The sequence below is a fragment of the Sparus aurata genome, chromosome 17 (assembly GCF_900880675.1).
Source record: "Sparus aurata chromosome 17, fSpaAur1.1, whole genome shotgun sequence".
Classification (NCBI taxonomy): Eukaryota; Metazoa; Chordata; class Actinopteri; order Spariformes; family Sparidae; genus Sparus; species Sparus aurata.
In genome coordinates this window covers 13,667,427-13,690,239 of record NC_044203.1, presented here as the reverse complement: position 1 = coordinate 13,690,239, position 22,813 = coordinate 13,667,427, and the positions used below count along the sequence as shown (strand labels likewise).

Below are 22,813 nucleotides of genomic sequence, written 5' to 3'. Positions count from 1 at the left end.
AAAACACAGAGCACAATTTTGGATTTGGCCCAGCACACTGTATATTGACAAGGGAATTTACTTTTCAACTACAGTGTAGCAGGGTAGGAGAACAGACTCTGAAGCATACAGCTTAACAATTAAAAGGGGAATCTTTTCCTGAAATGGAATTCACAAATGTTATTTGTTTGCTCTATTAGTTTGTTCAGTCTATGAGTGTACATGGGCAACTAAATTCCAGAGAAATTAATTAGCAGTGGTCTCAGACACTGAGTAATGAATAAGCATCACTGGTCCAAGCCTCAGTAAAGTCAGTCAGTGAGAGGCTGAAGGAGGTTTATTTGCATCCTGACTAGCCTGGGATGTAAATGGCCCAGGTAAGGAAGGCTCTTCAGCAAGTGATCTAAACCCAGAACATCATACTACCAAGGATCTGTGGCATCAGTGAGGTAGAATGCCCACCAGAACCAAATGGATACTAAATGGCAACAGCCACAGCCTATAGAGCTACCACACAGCAGCTTCTTTCCTCAGACTGTGAGACTCCTCAATTCACCCTCCACAATCAATCATAAAAACAGTTTTGTTTATATGACTTATTATTTATCCATCCATTTATACAAGTTTTGTTTTAAGAGTAGTATAAAGGGACTACAACTAACATTATGATCAGTTAAAAAAGTGTGACTCTTTAATCATCAAATGTTATTATGATTGAAATTTGCAGTCTTTTCAATAGAGGTCTATTGTATCAGATGGTTTATCATGAATTGATAATGCTTCATGCTGGTAGGGTCACATGGTCAACATGTTACTTCTGATTGAAGAACATCTTAATGTGTTTGCTTTCACAAAGAAAGTCAGTCATCTTACATTTAAAGCTGATGATGAAGATCTTAAAATATCTGTTAGAAAAACTGTATGAGACAGGACAATTTTTATACCATACTTGCTCACAGTAAGCGACTAAAAATGAACTGCTTTCTAGCTATTGCTAAGTTAGTATGATAAAAACAAATGTAGGCATAATGACCTGGCTAGGAGGATATTTTAATTACGTATTACTGAAGGGGAGAACTTGAGTGCATGTGAGTGCATGTGCGCTTGTGTGTGTGGGTGTGAGTGAGTGTGTTTTTACCTGTGTTGACAGCAGAAAAGCAGTGTGTTTGTGTTGTCCTGTATGAGCAGTAGCAATAGTAGTGATGCTTTGGCTCTTGTTACTGTGGATGGACTCTCTAGACAGCGTAGCACCTTCAACACCAAATCCTACAAGACACAAACATACAAATGAATACATTGAATGTCTTCCTGAGTGGTTGCGAATGTTTCTGCTGGTGCACAGTCTTAGATGTAATACTTTGCCATTCAAATAGTCAGCTATAGAGAAAAGACTTTCAAACTGACGACAACTTAATGCTTATAAGGAAACATTCCCACTCAGTAGTTTGAAGTATGAAAAGTATGAAGAGAGAAAATGTTTGCACTCTGTACATAACAGTATATGCTATGAGTTCATTTTATCAACATCTTTGTAACATGCCTATACAATTTATTCAAATAAATAAGAAATTAATCAATTTTACATTTTTTCTACCCCCCTGTCCAAAAACATTCTGACACTACATCAACTAACAGGATAACACTTATTCAGTTCAGACTCCACATTATCACACCACATGCCCATAGCACACACACAAACACACACACACAAACACCAACACCCCCAAGCACACACAAACACCCACACACACACACACACACACACACACACACACACACACACACACACACACACACACACACACACACACACACACACTTATGAAACAAACATGCACGCCTACAGCTACTTTAGATATCCATTCACTTAGCATAAACTCAGTGACAGTAACTGGTTGGAAAAATTTGTGGCTGGCCAACATCCATTACCATTATCATTATCACCAACACCATACACTTCTTACTCTGTATGTGTGTCTGTGGGTGGGAAAGAATGTGCATGCATGTGTGTCTACTGGACGACACACCAAGTTAATTAATTTCAAAGCCCAGTAGTGTGTGCCTAGCTGATAAGTCCCTCCCCACTACCCATAATGCTTCGCTGAAGTAGAGGGCTGCAGCGCGTTCATTCAGCCAATTAGCCCAGATACTGACACACTCTACAAATTAGTGTTTGTGCCTGTGCGTGCACACATACACACATACCCACACAGCCTCTTTCACATGCATGGTCAAAGACACACACACTCTAACAGACAGAGTTCTGTGTAAACAAACTCTTGGACTGTCTGTCTTTGTGCCAGGGGAGAGAGAGAGGGGGGAGAGAGAAGGGGGGTGAATGCATATCAGTGTATAATTAGAGCAGAGTTGAAGTACTAAGTTTGTATTCTGGTGTTAAATTGGAAATGCTCAATGCAAATAAATTCAGTTCAGAGTCAATTACCAATGCTAGACTCAAACTTAAAAACCTTCAAATCAATTTTAAAACCCCTGCCATACCAAGATTAGCACTTTGCATACACACTAGATGGGCTGTCTCATGAAAAATTAAATAAGCAATTCCTGACAAATTAGTTCATGCACAGTTCAGCATCAGTTCATGAACTGTACAGAAGAAAGAGAAAGACTGACAGAGAGAGATAGACAGACAGACAGAGGGAGAGGATGCAGAAAGTAAAGATTTAGCAAATTTGAAGCGTATCATTTGTTTCTCACAGTTATGTTTTCATCCCTCTGCCCTTATGTAGATACTTCTCTATTTGTGAATTTCTCACATAAATTTATAAAATCAAAATCAAACCCTACCCAGGTATGTTACCACCTCAATCTCCTATAGCATTCCTCTGTAGTAATGTCAATAAAATATAAATTAAGACAATATGATTGTTTGTGTGCGGGTTTCTCCCTGTATTTTGTTCAACTCTCTGCACTATATTCTTAGATTAATATTCAGAAATGCATATGAGTAAAAACGTACCCTGTTTTGAGTGACGCGGTGTATGTGAATGCGTGAGGTGAGCAAGGCAGTGGCCATAGCTGTAAGCAGGTGCTGCTGGACTCGGGCCCCTGCTCCTCCCACACCATCCAAGATAGCCGCAGGGCCACAGGTGTCAATCACTGCCAAGAAGACTGCTGGGACCATCCGGGTTAGCCTCGAAAGAGACTGGAGACAGAGACAGACAGATAAACATGCATGCACATACTGAGCCAATGAAAGTCATTCATGGATTGGGTTCCAATTCCCTTGTAATGTCATGTTGCACATGAAGTCCCCTGATGTTACGATAGAACTTAAAAAAAACATTTTATCCACCTCCTCATTTGTATCAACAACTTGCCTTTCTAAGGTCACCTACTGGAGTTAATCGTGTGTCATGTTTTGGACATCTATGTGCTTATTTTCATGCATATGAACTTACAGAGATGGCAGTGACTCTGACAGCCTCAACAGTGGAGTGAGTAAACAGGTACCACAGGGCAGAGCCTATCTCTGTGGAAAACAGGTAATGGGAGGGGCCAGACACAGTAGTGGAGATGTTCTCTATGATTTTTGCAGCCATGTGATGAATTATGGAATCATCCTGTAAGAAAAACACAAACCGTAAGTGTATATTATTAACTGAAGTGATACATTTACCAACATTTTTCATCATCTCTTAGTACAGTAAATGAAACATTTGCAATGTTTTACTTCAATATATCATACAGATGGCTATTGTAATGGTGTAGTCCATTACAAAAAAATTCCAACTGAAAAAACCTTTCTTATAACACAAAAAGAACATTAATCTTGAATATTCAAATTCACTGAAATACTGATTTTCTAGTTGTCCTGCAAGAGGATTAGGGACCATGAGTTGGTCAAGAATCTTGCGGCTTAAACACAGTCCTAAATGCCAACTTTATGACACTGACCCCAATGACCTTCCTTAGCATAATTACATGTATTTTACAGAGACAATACAGACAAAAGAACATACTGTTGCACTCCAGTATGTACTGAAAGCCTCTCAACATTAGAAGATGAAGTCATAAATGTTTTTTTTATTTGTACTAATATAAAGATTAGCTTGTGTACTACTTACTTGCATACTAATAGCAGAGCATACTGCAGTGCTTTGAGTTCACATCTTTTTTCTTTCTTGTGTAAAATATATTGCCATTGTTAATAACATATTTTCTTGCTCATTGTCAAGTTACAAACTCAAAGATCGACTAGTCATACACCAAAAGGCAGAAATGAACAAAGAACTAATGCAATCACAAAGCCGACAATTAGATTAGCCCTCAAAATCGCATCAATACAAAATGAGAGAGAAGTTGCTTGTGTGTATGTGTGTGCATGTGTAAGTGTGTTTTAGTTGATGTGCAAGTGTTTGTGCGTGTTACGTGTATACTGTATTTGCCCACACACCTTTGCCTCACTAGAGAATAGTTGTTTGTGTTCAGACAATGGGGCCGGGCTAATGAAATCTCTGCGGCTGAGGAAATGAGTTTTTCCAGGAAAGTCATTGTGGAGAAAGACAGGAAGTAGAACAGAAGTGATTGCCTCTGTCAGGTTATTATTATGTTTCACCCTGTTACATCACTTAGACTCTACTCTCCCTAGATATGAGATACAATAGAGACTATTCATAAAACACAGTTAACTGTATTCTGCTGTAAAGGTTAATATTAACAGCTGAAACATTGATTTAAAAATGGCAATTTATCATGGTAATTCTGAAAAGTGGTGCAGGTGACAGATAATGACATTATTCCACTGCTTAATAGTTGCATTTTTCACACCTAACTGTACTGACTGTCTATGCATTTGTGTATATATGCAATGACTAATATTTAATGAAAGAAAGACTAAAGACAAAATCCAACAGTTATGGTAATACTCCATTAACAATGATGTATTATAACAAATTCATTCCCTATAAGCTAGAAAAGTGGTTCTTGTCAGTGTGTTTCATCACACACAACTGTAGCTGTGGTCAACTTGAAATCACGCCATCAGCAGAATAGACCCAAAGATTTAAATAATCTACTTTTCTGCTATCCATCTGTGTGTGAGTATGTTTCAAACAATCATAGCTTTGGTTAGATATGGCTAAATATACTGCTCATGTTTCATGTTATACCCCTCCTCAAAGACAAAAAAATATATATATATATTTTGCAACATCCTCAGTCTATGGATAAACAGCAGATGTAGATTATGTGGATTCTGCTGCGGGAATGGTTTGAAAGGTCCTTCTGGACATTTAGATTAACTTCTGCCATGAAAACTGGTCAACGTGGGAAAATATTGTATAATGATATACAAGAATTCAAACCAACTATAGCTGCTGTTCTTTACCCTACAGATCTACCTCAATCCCGTCTGTCTAAATAAATATATGCACTTTGCAATAACAGCAAATGAGTGTCCCTACTGTTCTGTGGAGACTTTGAGTCCAAAACAAAGTAAACTTTTTGAAATTGTGAAAAATCTTGAGTCTTTCATGGAGACATACAATGCTTCAATGGTCAGGCTGTGATCTGTGGTTATTTAACATTTCATAGAGATTCAAGTCAATTTCTATACAACCACATGGAGACTCTAATCATAACTGATAGCTTAAATAGCCATCTATTAATCCAATATAGGACATCACATTGTGGTTTTAACACCGAGGGACAACGAAATACGACAAAATAATAAATACTCTGGCACACCTCCGGGAACCAGTAGAATGGTCTGTTCCAGCATTCCCCAGGCCGTGCGGGCCAGCTCACTAATGAGCCCACGGGGGAGCACCCACTGTCTGTGTGTTTAACAGACTGTAGCCCTGCCAGAAACTACACAGAGAAAAAGAAAAGGGGGGGGGGGGGACTGAAAGAAAGAGAAAGATAGAGAGATGGAGTGTGAGAGAGATATCTTACATGTGGTGAGAAACAAGTAGCTCATGCAGAAACTCCATCATTATGATGCAGACAGAGAAATGCAGGAGACAGAGGAAGCTATTCTCATTATAACACTCTCATTATATTATACTCCATGTCCTACTTCAACATCACATCTCCAGAAAGTCAACTTTAAAGAAATTGAATTACATTTTTTGCAATGCCTTTCCTGGTAACTTGGCTACTAAGGTCATCGAAGATTGTTTTTTTAATACACACAAAACTTTATCCAAGTTTTATATTATGGTATTTTTTTTTTACCATATTGAGACATCCCGATATTAGGATGCAGAAAATATTTGGACAATCCATTTATTTGTAATTAAACTGGCAATGGACACATTTTTCGCTTCAATCTATCATTATGAAGTAAATGTTGATGGCACAATTTAATGGATATAGAATAATGAAACCGTCGAATTGACGTTGGTTCCCTAAAAAAAAATACTATCAATATACAATTTTGTGTTCTACAGGGGATGTGGTCACCTGGAAAAAGGAAGGTTGAATGGCCATCTATTCAAATTTTAGTCTAAATGATACAAACACACTCTTTGTTTTGTTTTTGAGAATTGCGGAAAAAAACAACAGCTAGATCCCTTTCTTTTATCTTACTGATATATCTAGTTTAAACAGTATTTGCTTTTTTTACTCAGGTTTCAACAGGCTTCCTGGCAAATGGGTTACATTAAAACTCCCTTATTCTGTAGCTCAGTGCTGTCAGATAAGATTTACACACTTTGAACCTCTGGCTAAAAAAAGGTTGGAAAGACCTGTTTTCAGATGAAAAGAGTTAAAAGGCTTAGCAGATATGGACCTATAAAATCCTGTCTTCAAGTGTCGATCAGTAGATTAGTTTTATATCCAAACATGTTTGCACCTGGCCTCTGAGTCTCAAGAAGAAAGAGGCGCACATCACAAAAACTACATCACATGACTTGATGCTGGATTTGTATGTCTGCCTGTGTGTGCACAAGTGCATGTGCTCACATGTCTGATGTGCTTTCCCTCTGTAATTAAAGTCCTTTAGAAGCCAGTGCACCTGGCTTTCAATGAGCCCCTATGGCAGAGACACAGAGACCATCTATTAGCCTCAAACAGCACATCTAACACCACTAATAGCCACACTCAAAGAGAGGGACAGACTCTCTGATTAACAGGCTAACAGAAAGACAGACAGGTAGAAGAGGAGGAGACATGTGGACAAAACAGCAGAAAAGAGCAACAGGTAGAGTTGCAAATAGACAAACGGGACAAAAAATGGCCAGCAGACAGACACATGTGAAATCAGGCATCAACATGCACCTTGGGTGATCCACTCACAAGTAGACAGCTCTAAGTACAGGTGTGAATGTACCCAAGATTGAGAAGAATACATAGATAAGATCACTCAGACTACATTCTCTAGTCTGGGACGAATATGATCACATTCTTTTAGCATACAAACAAATGTGTTCTGGGCCACATTAAAGGATGACCTATTCATCTGATGTCAACAAGAAGAAGCTACAACAAAAGACAAAACGGAATCTCGTACAAAAAAACATGCTTTATGATGTCCAATTTGTCCATTTTCGTGACATGTTGAGGCTTCCTTACCTAACAATGTTAGCAGCAGATGTTTGTGAACACACTGATTTCACCATTGAACTAGTGACTGCAATATCCCCAGAATCCCTTAAAGAACTGCACAACTTTAAGAGCTGAGGTAAGGGAAAGCTTAAAAAGCGGTTAATTCTTCAGGTTGTTGTTTCTTTCCTTGTAAAAAGTTTCATATTGTCACAGCATCACAGTCCGTCATCTGTTTCTCACCTGCCAATTATTATTTTGGCCTTTCATGGCTTTACTGACAGGATGGGTCAGAGAGGTGAAAGGAAACAGGATAATATGCAGCAAATTGCCACAGGTCCGACTCGAACCCTGGGCCACTGCAGTGAGGACAAAGCCTGTGTACATGGGACATGTGCTCTTCCAAATGAGCAACCAGGTTGTTCTTGCCTACAAACATTTAGTAGCTGTTTGAACACACTATTTCCACTGATTTCACCAGTCAAACTTAAAGGGATAGTTTGGGTTTTTTGAAGTGGGGTCATATAAAGTACATATCTATAGTCGATCTGTTTCCTACCGTAATCACCGATCAGCACAGCCTCAGTTTGGAGAAGTAGAGAGCCGCTCCAGCCCAGACGCTCCGCTTTGTACTGCAGTGAACGGGGTCCAGCAAAAAAGTGAAATTAACCACCTAAAGCAAGGCTCACCTAAAATGTTTAACATCAGTTCAAGTGTACGTTGTATAGGTAAAATTTACACTGCTTTACATCGCCGTCAGACCGCGCTTTCTTTTGGCACTACATTTTCTCAACCGCAGAACCCCAGTATCCCTACGCATGAGTTTTTTTATCGAAAGTAAACCTCTCGTCCAGCAACTCATATTCCGCCGCTCGCAGATCAGCTGTTGCCCAGTTACGCTCATGCGTAGGGATACGGAGGTTCTGTGGTTGAGAAAATGTAGTGCCAAAAGAAAGCGCGGTCTGACGGCGATGTAAAGCGGTGTGAATTTTACCTATACAACGTACACTTGAACTGAGGTAAACATTTTTACGAGAGCCTTGTTTTAGGTGGTTAATTTTGATTTTTTGCTGGACCCCGTTCACTGCAGTACAAAGCTGAGCGTCTGGGCTGGAGCGGCTCTCTACTTCTCCAAACTGAGGCTGTGCTGATCGGTGATTACGGTAGGGAACAGATCGACTATAGATATGTACTTTATATGACCCCACTTCAAAAAACCCGAACTATCCCTTTAATTTATGACGAAGATAAGATTTTATTGATGGTAAGAATGTCAAATTTTACAGTTAAGAATAACTAGTAAAGTTCCCAGACTCCCTTAAATAAAGCATGCAATTTTCTGTTTTTGGATTAGCAGAAAGTTACTTTCTAAGAAAACCAACAATTCTTAAGGACTTTTTGTAAATTCTGGAAATGTTATACTTTAAGTTCTTTCTTTGTGTTAAAACATAATTGTGTCTCTTTGTCCCAGTGATGTAGATATTTGTCTGCATACAGAGCAGGAGTGAGATCACACCACAATGGTCACTTGAGATCCATGTCAAGACGTATTCTAATGCCAGCTGTGACTGACATACTTAGAGCTGTTCACTTGTGATCGGATCACCCATGATACAGGTGTAAACAGCCCCAAATAAGTGAACAAGAAGATAAGGTGACAAACAGATAAAGAAACTGGGATACAGACAGGTAAAACGAGGCCTTAGAGACAACTGTAATACAGAAAGACAATCTGACATAGGAAAAACGTCAGGCTTATATACAAAAGGAGAAACATGCAGGCATAGAGATGTACAGTGTTATTTGTCATGATCCATTTTCTGTGTTTAAAGGACAGTGGCACTCTCATTTGAAAAAAATAACTGTAGTCAATACAACCCAGTAGCTGCATATCATTATATTATACAATGGCTTACACTCTGTGCGTGCATGTATGTGTGTGTCTATGTGTGTGTGGAGTGGTCATCTTATGTTAGAGACACAAGGGTAGGACCCATGACTGTCTTAGAGAGTCCCCCTCTGTTCTCCTCTCCTTTGTGGAAGATAGTGATAAATCATTAATAGGCTCACCAGTGTGTGTGTGTGTGTGTGTGTGTGCGTGTGTGTCCGTGTGTGTGTGTGCGTGTGTGTCTGTGCGTGTCCATGTGTGTGTGTGTGTGTGTGTGTGTGTGTGTCCATGTGTGCGTGTGTGTCTGTGCGTGTATATGTAAGGGGGATTTCTGCCTTCTGCCCCCTGGCTTCTATCACTGTAATACTGTTCACACATCATTTCTGTGGCATGCAGGCACACACTCACCCGCGCACACACATACACACACACACACACAGATTTTTCATCATAGGCAGCAGAAGCATCATCTTGTTCAGGCTCATAAATAATTTCCTGCAGCTCAAGTCTGGCCTGGAAACCTGCCTTTCACTCCACGCCATCCACTCCCCCTCTCCAAGTACAACTCTCTCTCTTTCTCCCTCTGACTCTGTGCCATCTCCTCTCCCCCTCCCTCTACACTGATCCCTCTCTCCTTTCCTCTCTGTCCTTCCCTGCCATCCCCCACTATCCCCCTCTCCATAGCTAAAACCACCATGCTCACTTTGGCTCTGTGCCCTCCCAGTCAACCCATTCTTCTAGTACAATGATCTCTATCCTTCTCTCCAGTGCTTTACTTGTAAATCAGGGAAACTCTCAACAGCAGCAGAGGGGGCTGGGGTGATCCAGGGGGTCAAAAAATGCATCAAAACCACACTGCCTGGAGCACATTAGACAAGGTCCTGGCGCTGTATCTTAACGCTGTCATGCAATAAACAGTGTGTGGCACTGGATTTACATTTAGCACACAGGTAGACAATCTCCTTAGCCAGACAGTACTAGAAGAGAAATGCATGACATTTTGGAGACACCACTGAAGCAATAAACCGATATTAAAGACGGATTATTGTAACAATGAGGATATAGCCGGTCACTTATTGAATCAGACAATATGGGCTCTGAAAAAGGTCTTTAGTGGTAAGTAAAAAGAGTAGTTCAAATGTTATACTTGTTAATTGTGCGCTATTTGAGAGAAAATTGATTTTGAGTGTTTTCACTATCACCTAACTGAATAAGCATGTGCTTTGTTGTGTCGTTATTTGCGATTCTGAGGAATATGGAAATGATTCAGTTGTCTTTGCAACAGAGGCCTGTTACAAAGACAACTTAAATTCTGACATTCTGACAGAACACTGAGGACGAGCTAGTGTTATGTTAGTAACTGACACACAACACTGTCAATAACCACATGTTAGACCACTTGTAGTAGGCCCCCCTCTCTATCTGGTCATGAAAAGCTGCAGAATGAGGGCCATGGAGCGCATCTGTGACCACTATGGGTCACAAGCCTTTTTCACACAGAGACTCCACATTATCTCCGCAGCGGAGGGTCACTAATTCTCCACCTTTTTTTGTTCACACAGATCCAAGCAGCTTCTGCGTAAAGCCGCACCAGTGTGTCAATTAATATAGCACGCCAGCACTGTAAGTCCCAAATAGGCTTGACGGTACATGTCATGATGATGACGTCTGTGTTTTTGTTCAATGTGTTTCCGCTGGTCCCCTCCTGTTAATCTAAACATGTACTGTTTATAATCATATGGATGCTGTTATAATGTGTTGTGATTGAGATACAAACCCACCATGCATCCTTGAAAGTGATAAAGTTACGTTTTTCGCTCTAAATTACATTATTACATAATCGGCATCAGTAAAAAGGACCCTGACAGTTCAGACGCCGGTTTGCCTTTGCTGCGCCTCTGATACTACCTCTGGATCAGAGCCACAGCGAAATTTCTCCCCTCGCCGCATCTGAAACTTTCATACAGCGGAGGATGCACAAAATGGGCGCAGGATCCCCACACTCAAAGGGCAGTGTGAATGGGGCTATTAAAAATCCATAGGACTGCAAATCACAGCAAATAACACATATTTTTGTTATTAATTATTCTCTCAGTTACTTGATAACAAATGATCTGTCATTATTTTGTCTATAAAATGCTATAAAATAATGATTGCTTGTTTTGTCTGAGATGTTGTCACCACCAGTCCAAAACAGGGAACAATCCCATCTACATTCACGAGTAATGTCTGGCATGGAAACACAAAACAGATCTAGGGTTAGGGCACAGTAACTATGTGACGTACAGGTCCCAAGGGTACTATACCAAAGCACTTTGGGGGAAACCAGGCTTGTCATTCGAGCTAGCAGAGACTCTCACTAGTTGCAGTTTACCAAATTGGACAATGAATTACAGCCACACTGTTCATTCAAGAGACATCTTGTTTCATCCACTTCTGTTTCAAACTTGTCTAAAAAAAACTAGAAAAATACTAGTGCGACCTCACCTTGAAACTGACTTGGTAATCAAGTTTTTCTTTATGCCCAAATGTCCCTAAAATGTCCCTAAAAATACCATACAATACATACAATACAGCGCTAATGTAACAGCAAATACATATACTTGTGCATCCACGGGAAAAACAGCCAGTCAGGGAGAGGTAGAAACTGAGAGAGGAAGAGGGTGGATAGGTGAGAAGGGGAGGTGGAAAGAGAGGGAGGCAGGTTGGGTCTGGGGATGAGTGTCTGGTCCCTAAGGCTGTGTGTGTGTGTGTGTGTGTGTGTGTGTGTGTGTGGGTGTGTGTGTGTGTGTGTGTGTGTGTATGTTTCGACAGCCTACTCTCACAGCTCAATAATGATAAATAAGTCAACCTCCTCTATTCTCCCCTCAACCCCTCTCCCTGCTCCTGTCACACACACCCTCCTCTGTTCATCTACCCCTCCACTACACTGCCAGTGGTAATGAAGCAACAGTAGGTACTAGCTGACAACTGTGCAGACCAGAGTTTCATCTATATTCATTCTGCTATAGTGGGCCACCACAATAAGACCCTGTCTACTTCCAAGAGACAAAACAACATCCATCCATCTCCTTCTCTACCTCTTCCTTTTCACTGTGTCTATCAGTCTCACCATCCCAAAATCTCTTTCATTAGCAGCAATGGCCCACCTTGTAGGAACACTGCAAAGAGCAACACTATAATATCTCATCATGTGATAGAGAAGACACTGGCTCACGAACACTCCATAACTACAGCACAGCAAAGTTCAACGGTTCTTACACGGACTGAAAGTATGATGGGAATATCTGAAAGGATTGCTCAGCTAGGAAGTATGGACTTCATTACAAATCAACATGTGAATCATACCTTATCTGACCCGAACAAAGGAATTGACCCGGATAATCACTTCTGTTTCAACATGACTGGGAATTGCAAGTATTATACTGAAGTTCAATACAGAGACAGCGCTGAGATGGAAGGGAAACTGTCTCTAATTCACTTTAACAGCAGGAGTCTATATACCAACTTCGGCCACATCAAGGAATACCTAAATCACTTCAAAACCCCTTTCACCATCATTGCAGTGTCGGAAACATGGATTAATGAAGACAAAGGCACAGATTTTTTCCTGGATGGATATAATCTTGTAAAAAGTATGTACATTCAATCGTTGATCAGTACAGATCAATACAGGAGGGTTGATAAAGGTCAGAGGCACGAATCAACAGACACTGTGCAGACATTGTGTTGAGGCGGCATGTGAGCATAACAAATACCATTTGTACCCAAACAATAAGTTGAACCTGAGAAAATTGTATGGTCCAAGGCCAATGCCAGTTGTAGATAGCAGGATGTTGTTATAATGTGTATCAACAATGTGAGATAACTTAGGTACGAACACTGTGACACTACTGTGAGTTATCAGAAGTTCTTCTGAGCTGTGAAGAACTCAACTAGCCCTGTAAATCGGCACACAACAGTAGACACACATGTAATCTGTATGTACTGTCTAGAGCTTGAATTCAGCTTTGTATGCTACTGCTGTAATATGTTTTGTCAAAGGTCATAACAAAAGAAGTTGAAAAAAAAAAAAAAAAAGAGAGAAAAGAAAATGTAAAATGCAAATGACAAGAAAAGATCAGGATGAAGATTTTATCCTGTGGGTAATGGGGGCGGGACTTGATAAGCTTTGGCTTCTCCCGCTTTTCCCTTTCGGCCATGTGTATTGTATTATTTGAACAATGATGAAATGTGATGTTTATGAATTGACATGCCCGAAATAAACAACATAAATAAATAAATAATAAAGCACTTATCAGAAATGAAAAATAATATTAACAGGAATGGAATATGATATTCAGAAATATGTTTTCTTTTCTGTTTTTCATTTGTGTATAATCCCCTACAACTAAGAATAGCTATGTTTTAGGTTCCTTGGAATGAGCCTTTATATACACTTTATTGCCAAAAGTAATCGCTCACCTGCCTTGACTCGCATATGAACTTAAGTGACATCCCATTCTTAATCCATAGCGTTTAATATGATGTCGGTCCACTATTTGCAGCTATAACAGCTTCAACTCTTTTGGGAAGGCTTTCCACAAGGTTTAGGAGTGTATCTACAAAGGAAGCAGGTCCACCATATTGAAACACCGTGTTTCTACAGTAGCCCAGAACGGACAACTCAAACACTGGCTTATAGAGGACCTTTTGCGTTTTTCCACCATAGCAGACGGTCACACAAGAGGTGTGTGGCTGGTTGCAATCTGCAACTTCACCCCTGCAGTAGATGCCACTTAATCCTACACACTGGACTTTTACACAGATAGGGCCAATGTTAAAACCTTATCATCTCTACAATCAATTCAGGAGGAAACACTTAAGCATTTAATGCTGAAAGTTAAGGAGCACACAGTCCAAACCAAAATAAAACCAGATCAATCATCAATCAGATCAATCAAACATTTTGGGTTGTTTGCATTTCAGACCAATAGCAATCATCTTGACTGCAGCTAGACCTAGGACAGAGTGACCGTGAACGCCTCCCCACATGCACATTGTTGTCACGTGTAGGGTTGAGTCCCTGCATTAAAATGGCTAAATCCAGTTGGTAGCGTTTTTATGTTCGTACTGTTATCAGCCAGTTTAGTGTGAGGGTAACATATCAGCTTGTAGTTAGCTAGCACAAAGTTTGTTGTTGGTTCAAGTAGCACAGAGATTTCAAAAGAAGTAATACGCAGGTAGCGGAAGGAAGAGGGGAGGCCCTGTAATGGATGCCCAATAACAGGCTTATACTAAGAGGCTAAGTCAGACAAGCATTATGCAAACACTATTACATTACCCATATATTTTCTCAGATTACAGAACATTTATCACTGGAGATAAACAGTATGTGTCATTTTCTTAAACAATTATTCAAAAAGGAAATCTTTTTATTTGTTGAGGAGCATAATTAAACAGAGACAGGAGAAAAAATAGAGACAGCAAGAGCTACCTATATTTCTGCTTGTATTTCTGCTCGATCTACTGCATGCGTGTGTCTGGAGGGTCCTAATTGCTGCTGAGGTCAGGCTGCTGAGCGGTAAAGGGTTGTGTTTGATGCAGGTAAGAGTGTGTGTGCGTGCATGTGTGTGCGACTGCTCTGCATGCCCTTGACTTGCAGCTGGCAAACAACGCTTTAGGCCTCCACAGCTGCCTCATCATTACTGTTCACAGGGATCCCCTGCCACACACTCGCACACACACACTCACAGGCACACACAGTGAGAGAGACTTAGTCACAGCTACACAGGCACAGACACAAAAACAGACACACGCAGACATACACAGAGACACTCACCCCTTCCCGCAGGCTCCTCATTAAGCCAGTGTAGGCGGCAGCGGGAACGAACCACAGTCCCTCTGGGGAGCCTCTCTTCTCCTCCTGATAGAGAGACATAGCAAAGACAGGGAGAAAGGGTGAGAGGAGAGAGGAGGAGGGGGTACAGATATGGGGGGGGCGGGGGCAGTGGAGGAGTAGAGTGGGAGTGAGAGAAAGGCAGAGAGATAACGTGGAGGAGATGCAAGTAGAGAGGAGTCCGGGTAAGGGCAAGAAGGGCTAGGTCAGGCAGGGGAGATGGAAGATGGGAGCAAGAGGAGCCATGACATCTTGATTACTTGGTAACCATGTCTATGTGTGAACATGCTTTCAGATTCTATTTCTTTCTTCAAAATATTGATTTTACGTAGACACAATATGTGTGAGCATTATACATAACCTGTGTGTATTCAATCATCTCACTCTCATTTTTACATAATGAAAAAAAGAAAGTAATTAAACTTATTAAACTCATAAAAGTTTTAATTTTAAATTCATAGGACTGCAAATAACTGCAATAAAAAATCATAATATAAACATAATTTTCATTATCAATTAGTCTCTCAGTTACTTTAAGAAATGATCATGATTAAATGATCACCATTCTTATTTCGTCTAAAAAATGCCAGAAAACAATGATTGCTTGTTTTGTCTGATATTTTGTTACCACTGGTCCAAAAACCAGGTAGTTTATTCAATCTAAGAAAAATAGCAGATCCTCCAAAAAAAAGTTTTTTGTTGAATGATTCTTAAATTATTCATCTGATGATGATGCATATATGTTCTTCTTTGACTGACAAAATACCCTACAAATAATGTCATGCCAGCACTGTCTTATATATACGAAAAATCAAACTTTTTCAACAAATATTTTTTACATTTTCATGAAACAATGCCCAACTCCATTCCTACTGTGCTAGGCTTTAGGCTATATCTAACCTTGAAGATAAAGACAGAACTGGAGGCTATAGTTAATCGTTGTCATTGACTTGTGCAGCAGAAGAAGAAAGGAGCAAAGCAGATGATGTTATCTGGGGACACCTAAAGGGCCATTCCATATTAGTCGAATATAAAGTTTCTCTTGCTATAAAAAAGGCAACTTGATTCCAGCTGTCAGGAGGAAATGTGATGATATTAGCTACCGCTGATGCTAAAGAACTTTAGTATTATTGTGTATTATTGATATTGGTGAAGGGTGTCATCATCATGTGATTCAAATGATCCAAGAAATGGATTACTATGACCATAAATGTTTTCTGTGGTCATGTACTACTTCAGTAAACCTTATGTTGTCGTTTGTGTTCATGTGCTACTTTGGAAACCATGTCATCATACCCTTTGTACTATACTGCTATAGAGGAATAGTCTGATAACTTTTTATTCCAATCTTGAAATTGTCATTCCAAAATCCAATAAAGGATCATGCTGCTGTGGTGTTTGTCAAGGTTGTAAGTTACATGTAACCTTGAGGTAACAATGCAGCTGATTACTGACAGCAAAACCCCACCAGACAGCCAACCTGGCCATCCACCAGGAGACTCTTAAAAGACTCACTACAAATCAAAAAACTATTGGGTTTAACAGCTATCAGTTCCTTGACTGGTGCTGCTGGAGAAACAGATTCTTATGTCAAAACTGAAATAAGGGTTAGGTCTGAGACATCGTCATTAACTACAAAACACAAACAGGTGGAGATTTTTTTTTAATCTAGTCCTCAGTCCAAGGCCAATAAGCGTGGACTTAAGTGGACTGCAAACCTCTAATCACTACCATCACTTCACATGAAAATGAACTCCTTGACGATAAGTAAAAATTGTACAAATCCTAAATGAAAATAACAGAACACCTAGTAGGCCCTTCCAGGCAACCAGTAAAAGCAACCAATCATAGCAGTGCAAAGCTGTCTATGGCTCTTACAGTTCTATCAAGGACATTTTTGGCAGCATATCAGCAATACAGTCAGGGGCAAGTCAATGAAAATATATATATACAAGTAAAAACATCTTTTACTATCTATTCTAGAAATAACAGCCAGTAAAGGGATTGTACAACACAAGTACTGTGACCACTCCTATTCTTCAGTTATAGCTTCCTGCACAAGTCATGATTGTATTACAGATTGTTGTTAAGAATTCTTGTTAATTAAAAAAAACAAACCAAAAGGATGCAGTCATTTTTGTGTAGCAGGTAGAGAGAGGGGAAGTCAGAACTTCTGGATTGCCTTTCAGTGAAATAATGCTATTTTGCCTTTACTCCTGAGGTACAAATGTGCACTCAACAAAAACATTAAAGTTACAATGCTAGTGAACACAGAGAAAGGGGGAGTGACACGCAGCAAAGGGCCCCAGTCTGGGACTCGAACCCGGGGCCGATGCAGTGAGGACAAAGCCTCTGTACATGGGACGTCCACTCTACCAACTGAGCTAAACGGTGCCCTGTGAACACTCTTCTTTGACAAGATAAACAGCATGATTATTGTACAGGTGTGCTTTGGATTGGACAGAATAAAGACCACTCTTAGTCCACACGTACACAGGTATCTTTGTAAACAACCAGATGGCCGTTTTACCACAGTTTCAAAAATAATCTTCGTCCATACTATAACTTTTAAATACATATATCCAATGGCCATTCATGTACACTGGGCATGAGTATACTGCTGTGAAAAGGAAGCAGACTGTATACTCTGGTCGGTTGCTTAGCTACAGAAGATATTATGAACACGGGAGGGAAACATGACTGCTCTTAACAGAATCTTTTTGGTTTTGTCTGCAAAACATTGTAAGCAGCTGTTTCTTCTTTTCTATTATTGTATTATCATGTCCGTTTGTGTCTTTCAATATATAGACAATATAATATCCATTCTGTCAAAGTATAAATTCAAATGCTATACTGTTTCCAAAATTCTCTGTTTTTGTTCATCCAGACATGAGCACTCCCAAAGGAGTTTCTTAATATCTTCACCCTGGATGTGTAGGCATAGTTTGATTACAGTTTTATCACAGAACACAATGCCACAGATGTCGCAAGTTTTGAGCAAGTGTGCAGTTGTTATGCTGGCTGCAGCAATGTCCATCAGAGCTGTTGCCCATTAATTTAACGTTCATTTCACTACAATAAGCCATCTCCAGTGGCTTTCTGAGAATTTGGCAGTGCATCCAACCGGTCTAACAACTGCAGACCATGTGAAACCATGACAGCCCAGGACCTCCTCATCACTTACAGGACCTTAACCTGTGAGATCATCTGAGAATGGCCGCCAGGACAGCTGATGAAACAGTTGGTGTGCAAAACCAAAGAATTTCTGCACAAACTGTCAGAAACAGTCAACGTGAAGCCCATCTGTGCTGTACTCATCATCCTCACCAGGGTCTTGATCTGACTGCAGTTTGTTGTGGTAATGGAATTGAGTGGAAAGATGATCACCTATGATGGGATCTGGCTCTCTGGAGAAGTGTTCTCCTCATATATGGCATGATAATGCACAGCCCCAATGTTGCAAGCATCTGTACAAAATTCATAGAAGCTGAACCCATCCCAGTTTTTGCAGGTCATCCATTGAGCATGTTTGGGATGTTATGGATTGATGTGCATGGTGCATCATGATATGCCACAACTGTCAGGTGGATGGATTATCTTCATAAAAGAGAAATGCTCATGATCACAAATTTGAAAAATAAAAATTGCTCAAAATCTGAGATAAATAATCATTTTTTATGCATTAAAAAAAAATATTAAATCTTTTATTTTAACAGCAAAAGCGTTTATATTTCCATTGAGTGCATTTAACGGTTTGGCAGCAACTATCAATACATTGAGGTAAGTTTTCCATTATTCTTTAATTACTTCATCATTTACTATATTACACCTGATGCCACATTCACTACATACTTGAATTACTCAAATCAAGTATACAACAGTTAAACTTTTAAGAGTTTTTTCAACAAATAGTCCTGATCTCAGAGGGAGGTACAGGAATCATTTAACTATGAGGTTATAATTTGTTAAGAACAGTTGGGAAACAATGGAGATCTGGCGAGCAGAAAAGTCAGTTTATAAGGATCTTCTACAGGGAACTGAAGAGATTTTCCATGGCTTTAGCACAGTGATAAGTGTAATCAGGCAGGGTGATTGATTATTGAAGCCTATCCATCAGTCACGTAAATAAAAATCTTGCACTTAATTGACTTGCCTGGCGAGATGGAGGTTAACCACAAATAAATTGGGATCACCTTTTCTAATGAAGTCAAATGAGGTCTCCTCCTCAGTTTCTCTTGTAATTGTCAGGGCAGGGGGTCAATTCACTTTCAATTCAATTTAGTTGACACGCAAATTTAATCTCCACTACCTTATGACAGAGCGCTCAGTTTCATTCATTTTGCTCAAACTTGGCATTTCTGACTGAAGTTATACGAAAATGTCCTTTGATCTCTCTTGCATCTGGAATCTGTGTTGTGTTTCATTCACTTGGACTCATTAACTCAAAAGAAAGAAGCCATTCCACATTAATTTCTCAAGAGAAACTTTTCTCAGAAATATGATTTCCACTACCCAGATTTAGGAGGCCCTCCTGAGGGCATCCTGGTGGCCTTGAAGGTGCATACTACTTGAACACAAAGTTATGGGCTGGTTTGTCGTGTGGCTTGCACATTATTTATAGAGCAAACTAGACGTGAGCTACTTCCAAGTTTACCATCCTAATGGAGCTGTGCGATATGGACAAAACTTTATATCTTGATATAGCTTAGTTTTATATCCCGATAACGATATATATCCCGATATAGTATTTTTTCTTATATACATATATATATACACATATATATATATATATATATATATATATATATACACATATACATATATTCAAATCAATCACATCTCAGCACTATTTTTGATAACCATGTGAATGAAAGGCGACTGAATGGCACTTTCTGCTTTTATACGTGACTTTTTGCAGGACTGTCAAAACAAATTAGAATTTGTAAACAAAAAGTATTCCAAGCTTGCAGGCTCGTTTGGTGTGGGGTTTTTTTTTCGTCACTTTGTGGTTTTGAGGTAACGTTAGTGCTTTGTCGCATCTTCTCTCTGTCTCTGTACTGTTTTTCATGTCGTGTCTTTAAGTGGTAGAAAAGATTAGACACAACAACTTGTTAGTGGCATGTTTTTCAGATTCACATTGTCTGGTCGATGTCTGACTTTTTAAACCCAAACCAAAGCCAAACGATGGAATTCCAGTTCCCCCTTTTCGGCTCAGCTTCTTAGGGTTCTGCTTCTGTATGCGCATCTGATGTAACGTTACTAGTCATGTTATTTTCGTCTTCCATTGTGCTCTCCTCCCTCTCCGCAATGCTGCTTTGCCTCTGTTTACTCCCGAACGACCGGTGCCATAAACGAGTTCTTGCGGGTGACGTAAAAATGCTACCACAAAGCAGTAGCGTTGGTGGAGTTACATTCGCCTTCATACAATGAACTTGTTTTGAACTCAAAATTTGGATATCCAACGGTCATTCCGATGTTGAATTGTGCTTGTATGCGCAGCGTGCAACGTGCGCTTGTAATGAAGTGAAGAAGACATGGCGGAGGGAGGACGTGACAGTACCGGTCCTCACAGCATTTTTCTGCCTTCAAAGAGAACCAAATCTACAGTCTGGGTGTATTGTGGTTGTTATAAGAATGCTCAGGACAGCTGGTCGAGGATGGCAGCCCTATCTGCAGGAGCTGCGAGAAGAAAGTTGTTGCGAGGGGCGGCAACACATCCAATTTACTTACATTCACTTTACGACCATCACCCGCAACTGTTCAGCAAATGCAAGGTAAGCTAACCTTAAGCTCGGTTGCATGATGTATGTGTGTGTCGAGTTTTCTCTGTCTAATTTGCTGTTGTCACTAATGTAAACTGACCAGATAGTGGTATAACTGAACGGAGTTGATCCGTGATTTGGCACGTTATCTGAACTGCTTAGTAATAAATTTCACTTTTTAAAGTCGACCTAATAATTCCCCAAACATTGATGCAGAGCTGCAGTGAGGAGGATTTGACACAAACACGTACTGGGTGGACTGAGTTAGTGAACACAACCTGACTGAGATGACTGACTTTCATCTGAGCTCCGTTCACCTGAACAGCGTCTACCTGTGGCTCAGCAGATATCTGACCAATCAGATTGACCGAGTCCGCTGACAACAGACGAGCAGGCAGAATACCATTTCCATGAAAGGGTGTATATGGTCTGCAACAATGCTTAGGTAGGCGGTACGTGTCAAAGTAACATCCACATGGATGGCAGGACCCAAGAATTCCCAGCAGAACATTGCCCGAAGCATCCCACTGCCTCCACGGCTTGTTTTCTTCATTTTCTTCTGATACTCACGTGCCCATTGTCAATTGTCATAATGTTATGCCTGATCGTTGTATTATCTACTGATAAAGTTCCTGAGTATATGATTGCACATTCACATGATTCAAAGTAAAAGCATAAGTGTTTTTCTCTTTTGCCTTCACGTCTCTGCATTTTCCTGAATCTTTTGTTTGACTTCCCAACAACAGTTGGTCAGATTTTCACATGAACCAAATACAGAAATATCCAAATTCTGCCCACATTCTGTTTTGCTCAGTCTAATAAAAGAAAAAACCAGAAGAACAACCTTTCATTGAAAGAACAAAAAATAAGTAGCTATGGAACTACTACAAACAGTGCTTTTACGTGCATATAAATGCCGTGAGTTTAGATTCAAATATGTTTTCCTATTTAAAAATCAACTGCGGTATGTCTATCTTTCTGTGTCTCTTGATATTGCCTTCTGTCATGCAGAGTCTACCTGAGAAGTGATGAGGTAGAGGAACTCCCCGAGTGGCGGCAGCAGGAGTTGCTTTACTTTACTGTTCCTCATGTTGTCTCTCAACAGATCAGTCAGTGTGGACACAACCTGTAAAGAGATTAGCGAAGGAGATAAAGTTTCATCAGGACTTAAAATTAAGTATGATAATAAAAAATGTTCTATAGAACTGAAATGTATTTATGAAAATCTTTTGTCAATAAGTTATTGTTATAATTAAATGTTATTAAAAAATGACAAACATAATATTCCTATAACAGGATGTGGGCAAATTGAGGTAACATCTATAACTTCATCCTATTTGATTATGTGATTTTAAATATATTATTACAATTTACCTCTTTGCATACTCTCAAGCATATACTGAATAGTGACATGACAAAATGTGTTCAAGAACCTATAATTGCAGTGCAAATCTCTCTGCCATCCATAAATTTAGTAGAACGGAAATTGTCCTATCTTATCAATTGGCAAGAAATTGGCGAGACAGCAGTTTCCCTTTTAAACAGCATGTGGAGCAATTGGCACAGAAACCAGATAAAGAATGTTTTTTTGTATCAACATGAAGAACTCTTCAAGCTTGACATCAAGAAAAGCATTATACAGTCAGTCATCATGTCTGTGTTTTGCTACAGAGTTATTATTTATTCTCATGCTGCTTGCTCGACCTTAAAACAAGTTGATGCAGTTTTAAATTTCATCACAGCAGACAAATATTATCACTGTGTGTGATATGAGAAATAGATTTGCCATCCCTTACAAGAAGA

The 22,813-nt window shown here is 39.7% G+C and overlaps 1 protein-coding gene across 3 annotated transcripts in view; it reads right to left on the bottom strand.

Annotated features, from left to right (window-relative positions):
• The window catches only part of ulk4 (unc-51 like kinase 4), an 88,980-nt gene that overhangs the window by 49,259 nt on the left and 16,908 nt on the right, over window positions 1-22,813 (bottom strand). For all 3 annotated transcript variants that reach the window (XR_003981068.1, XM_030392628.1, XM_030392629.1), the window contains 5 exons: window positions 22,029-22,136; window positions 15,192-15,275; window positions 3,399-3,560; window positions 2,957-3,142; window positions 1,118-1,245 (listed from right to left, as the gene is read on the bottom strand). Coding sequence is in view for 2 of the 3 variants with exons in the window: in XM_030392628.1 (XP_030248488.1) it covers window positions 1,118-1,245; window positions 2,957-3,142; window positions 3,399-3,560; window positions 15,192-15,275; window positions 22,029-22,136 (668 nt within the window). In the remaining variant the exon portion in view is untranslated. The remainder of the gene's footprint in view (window positions 1-1,117; window positions 1,246-2,956; window positions 3,143-3,398; window positions 3,561-15,191; window positions 15,276-22,028; window positions 22,137-22,813) is intronic.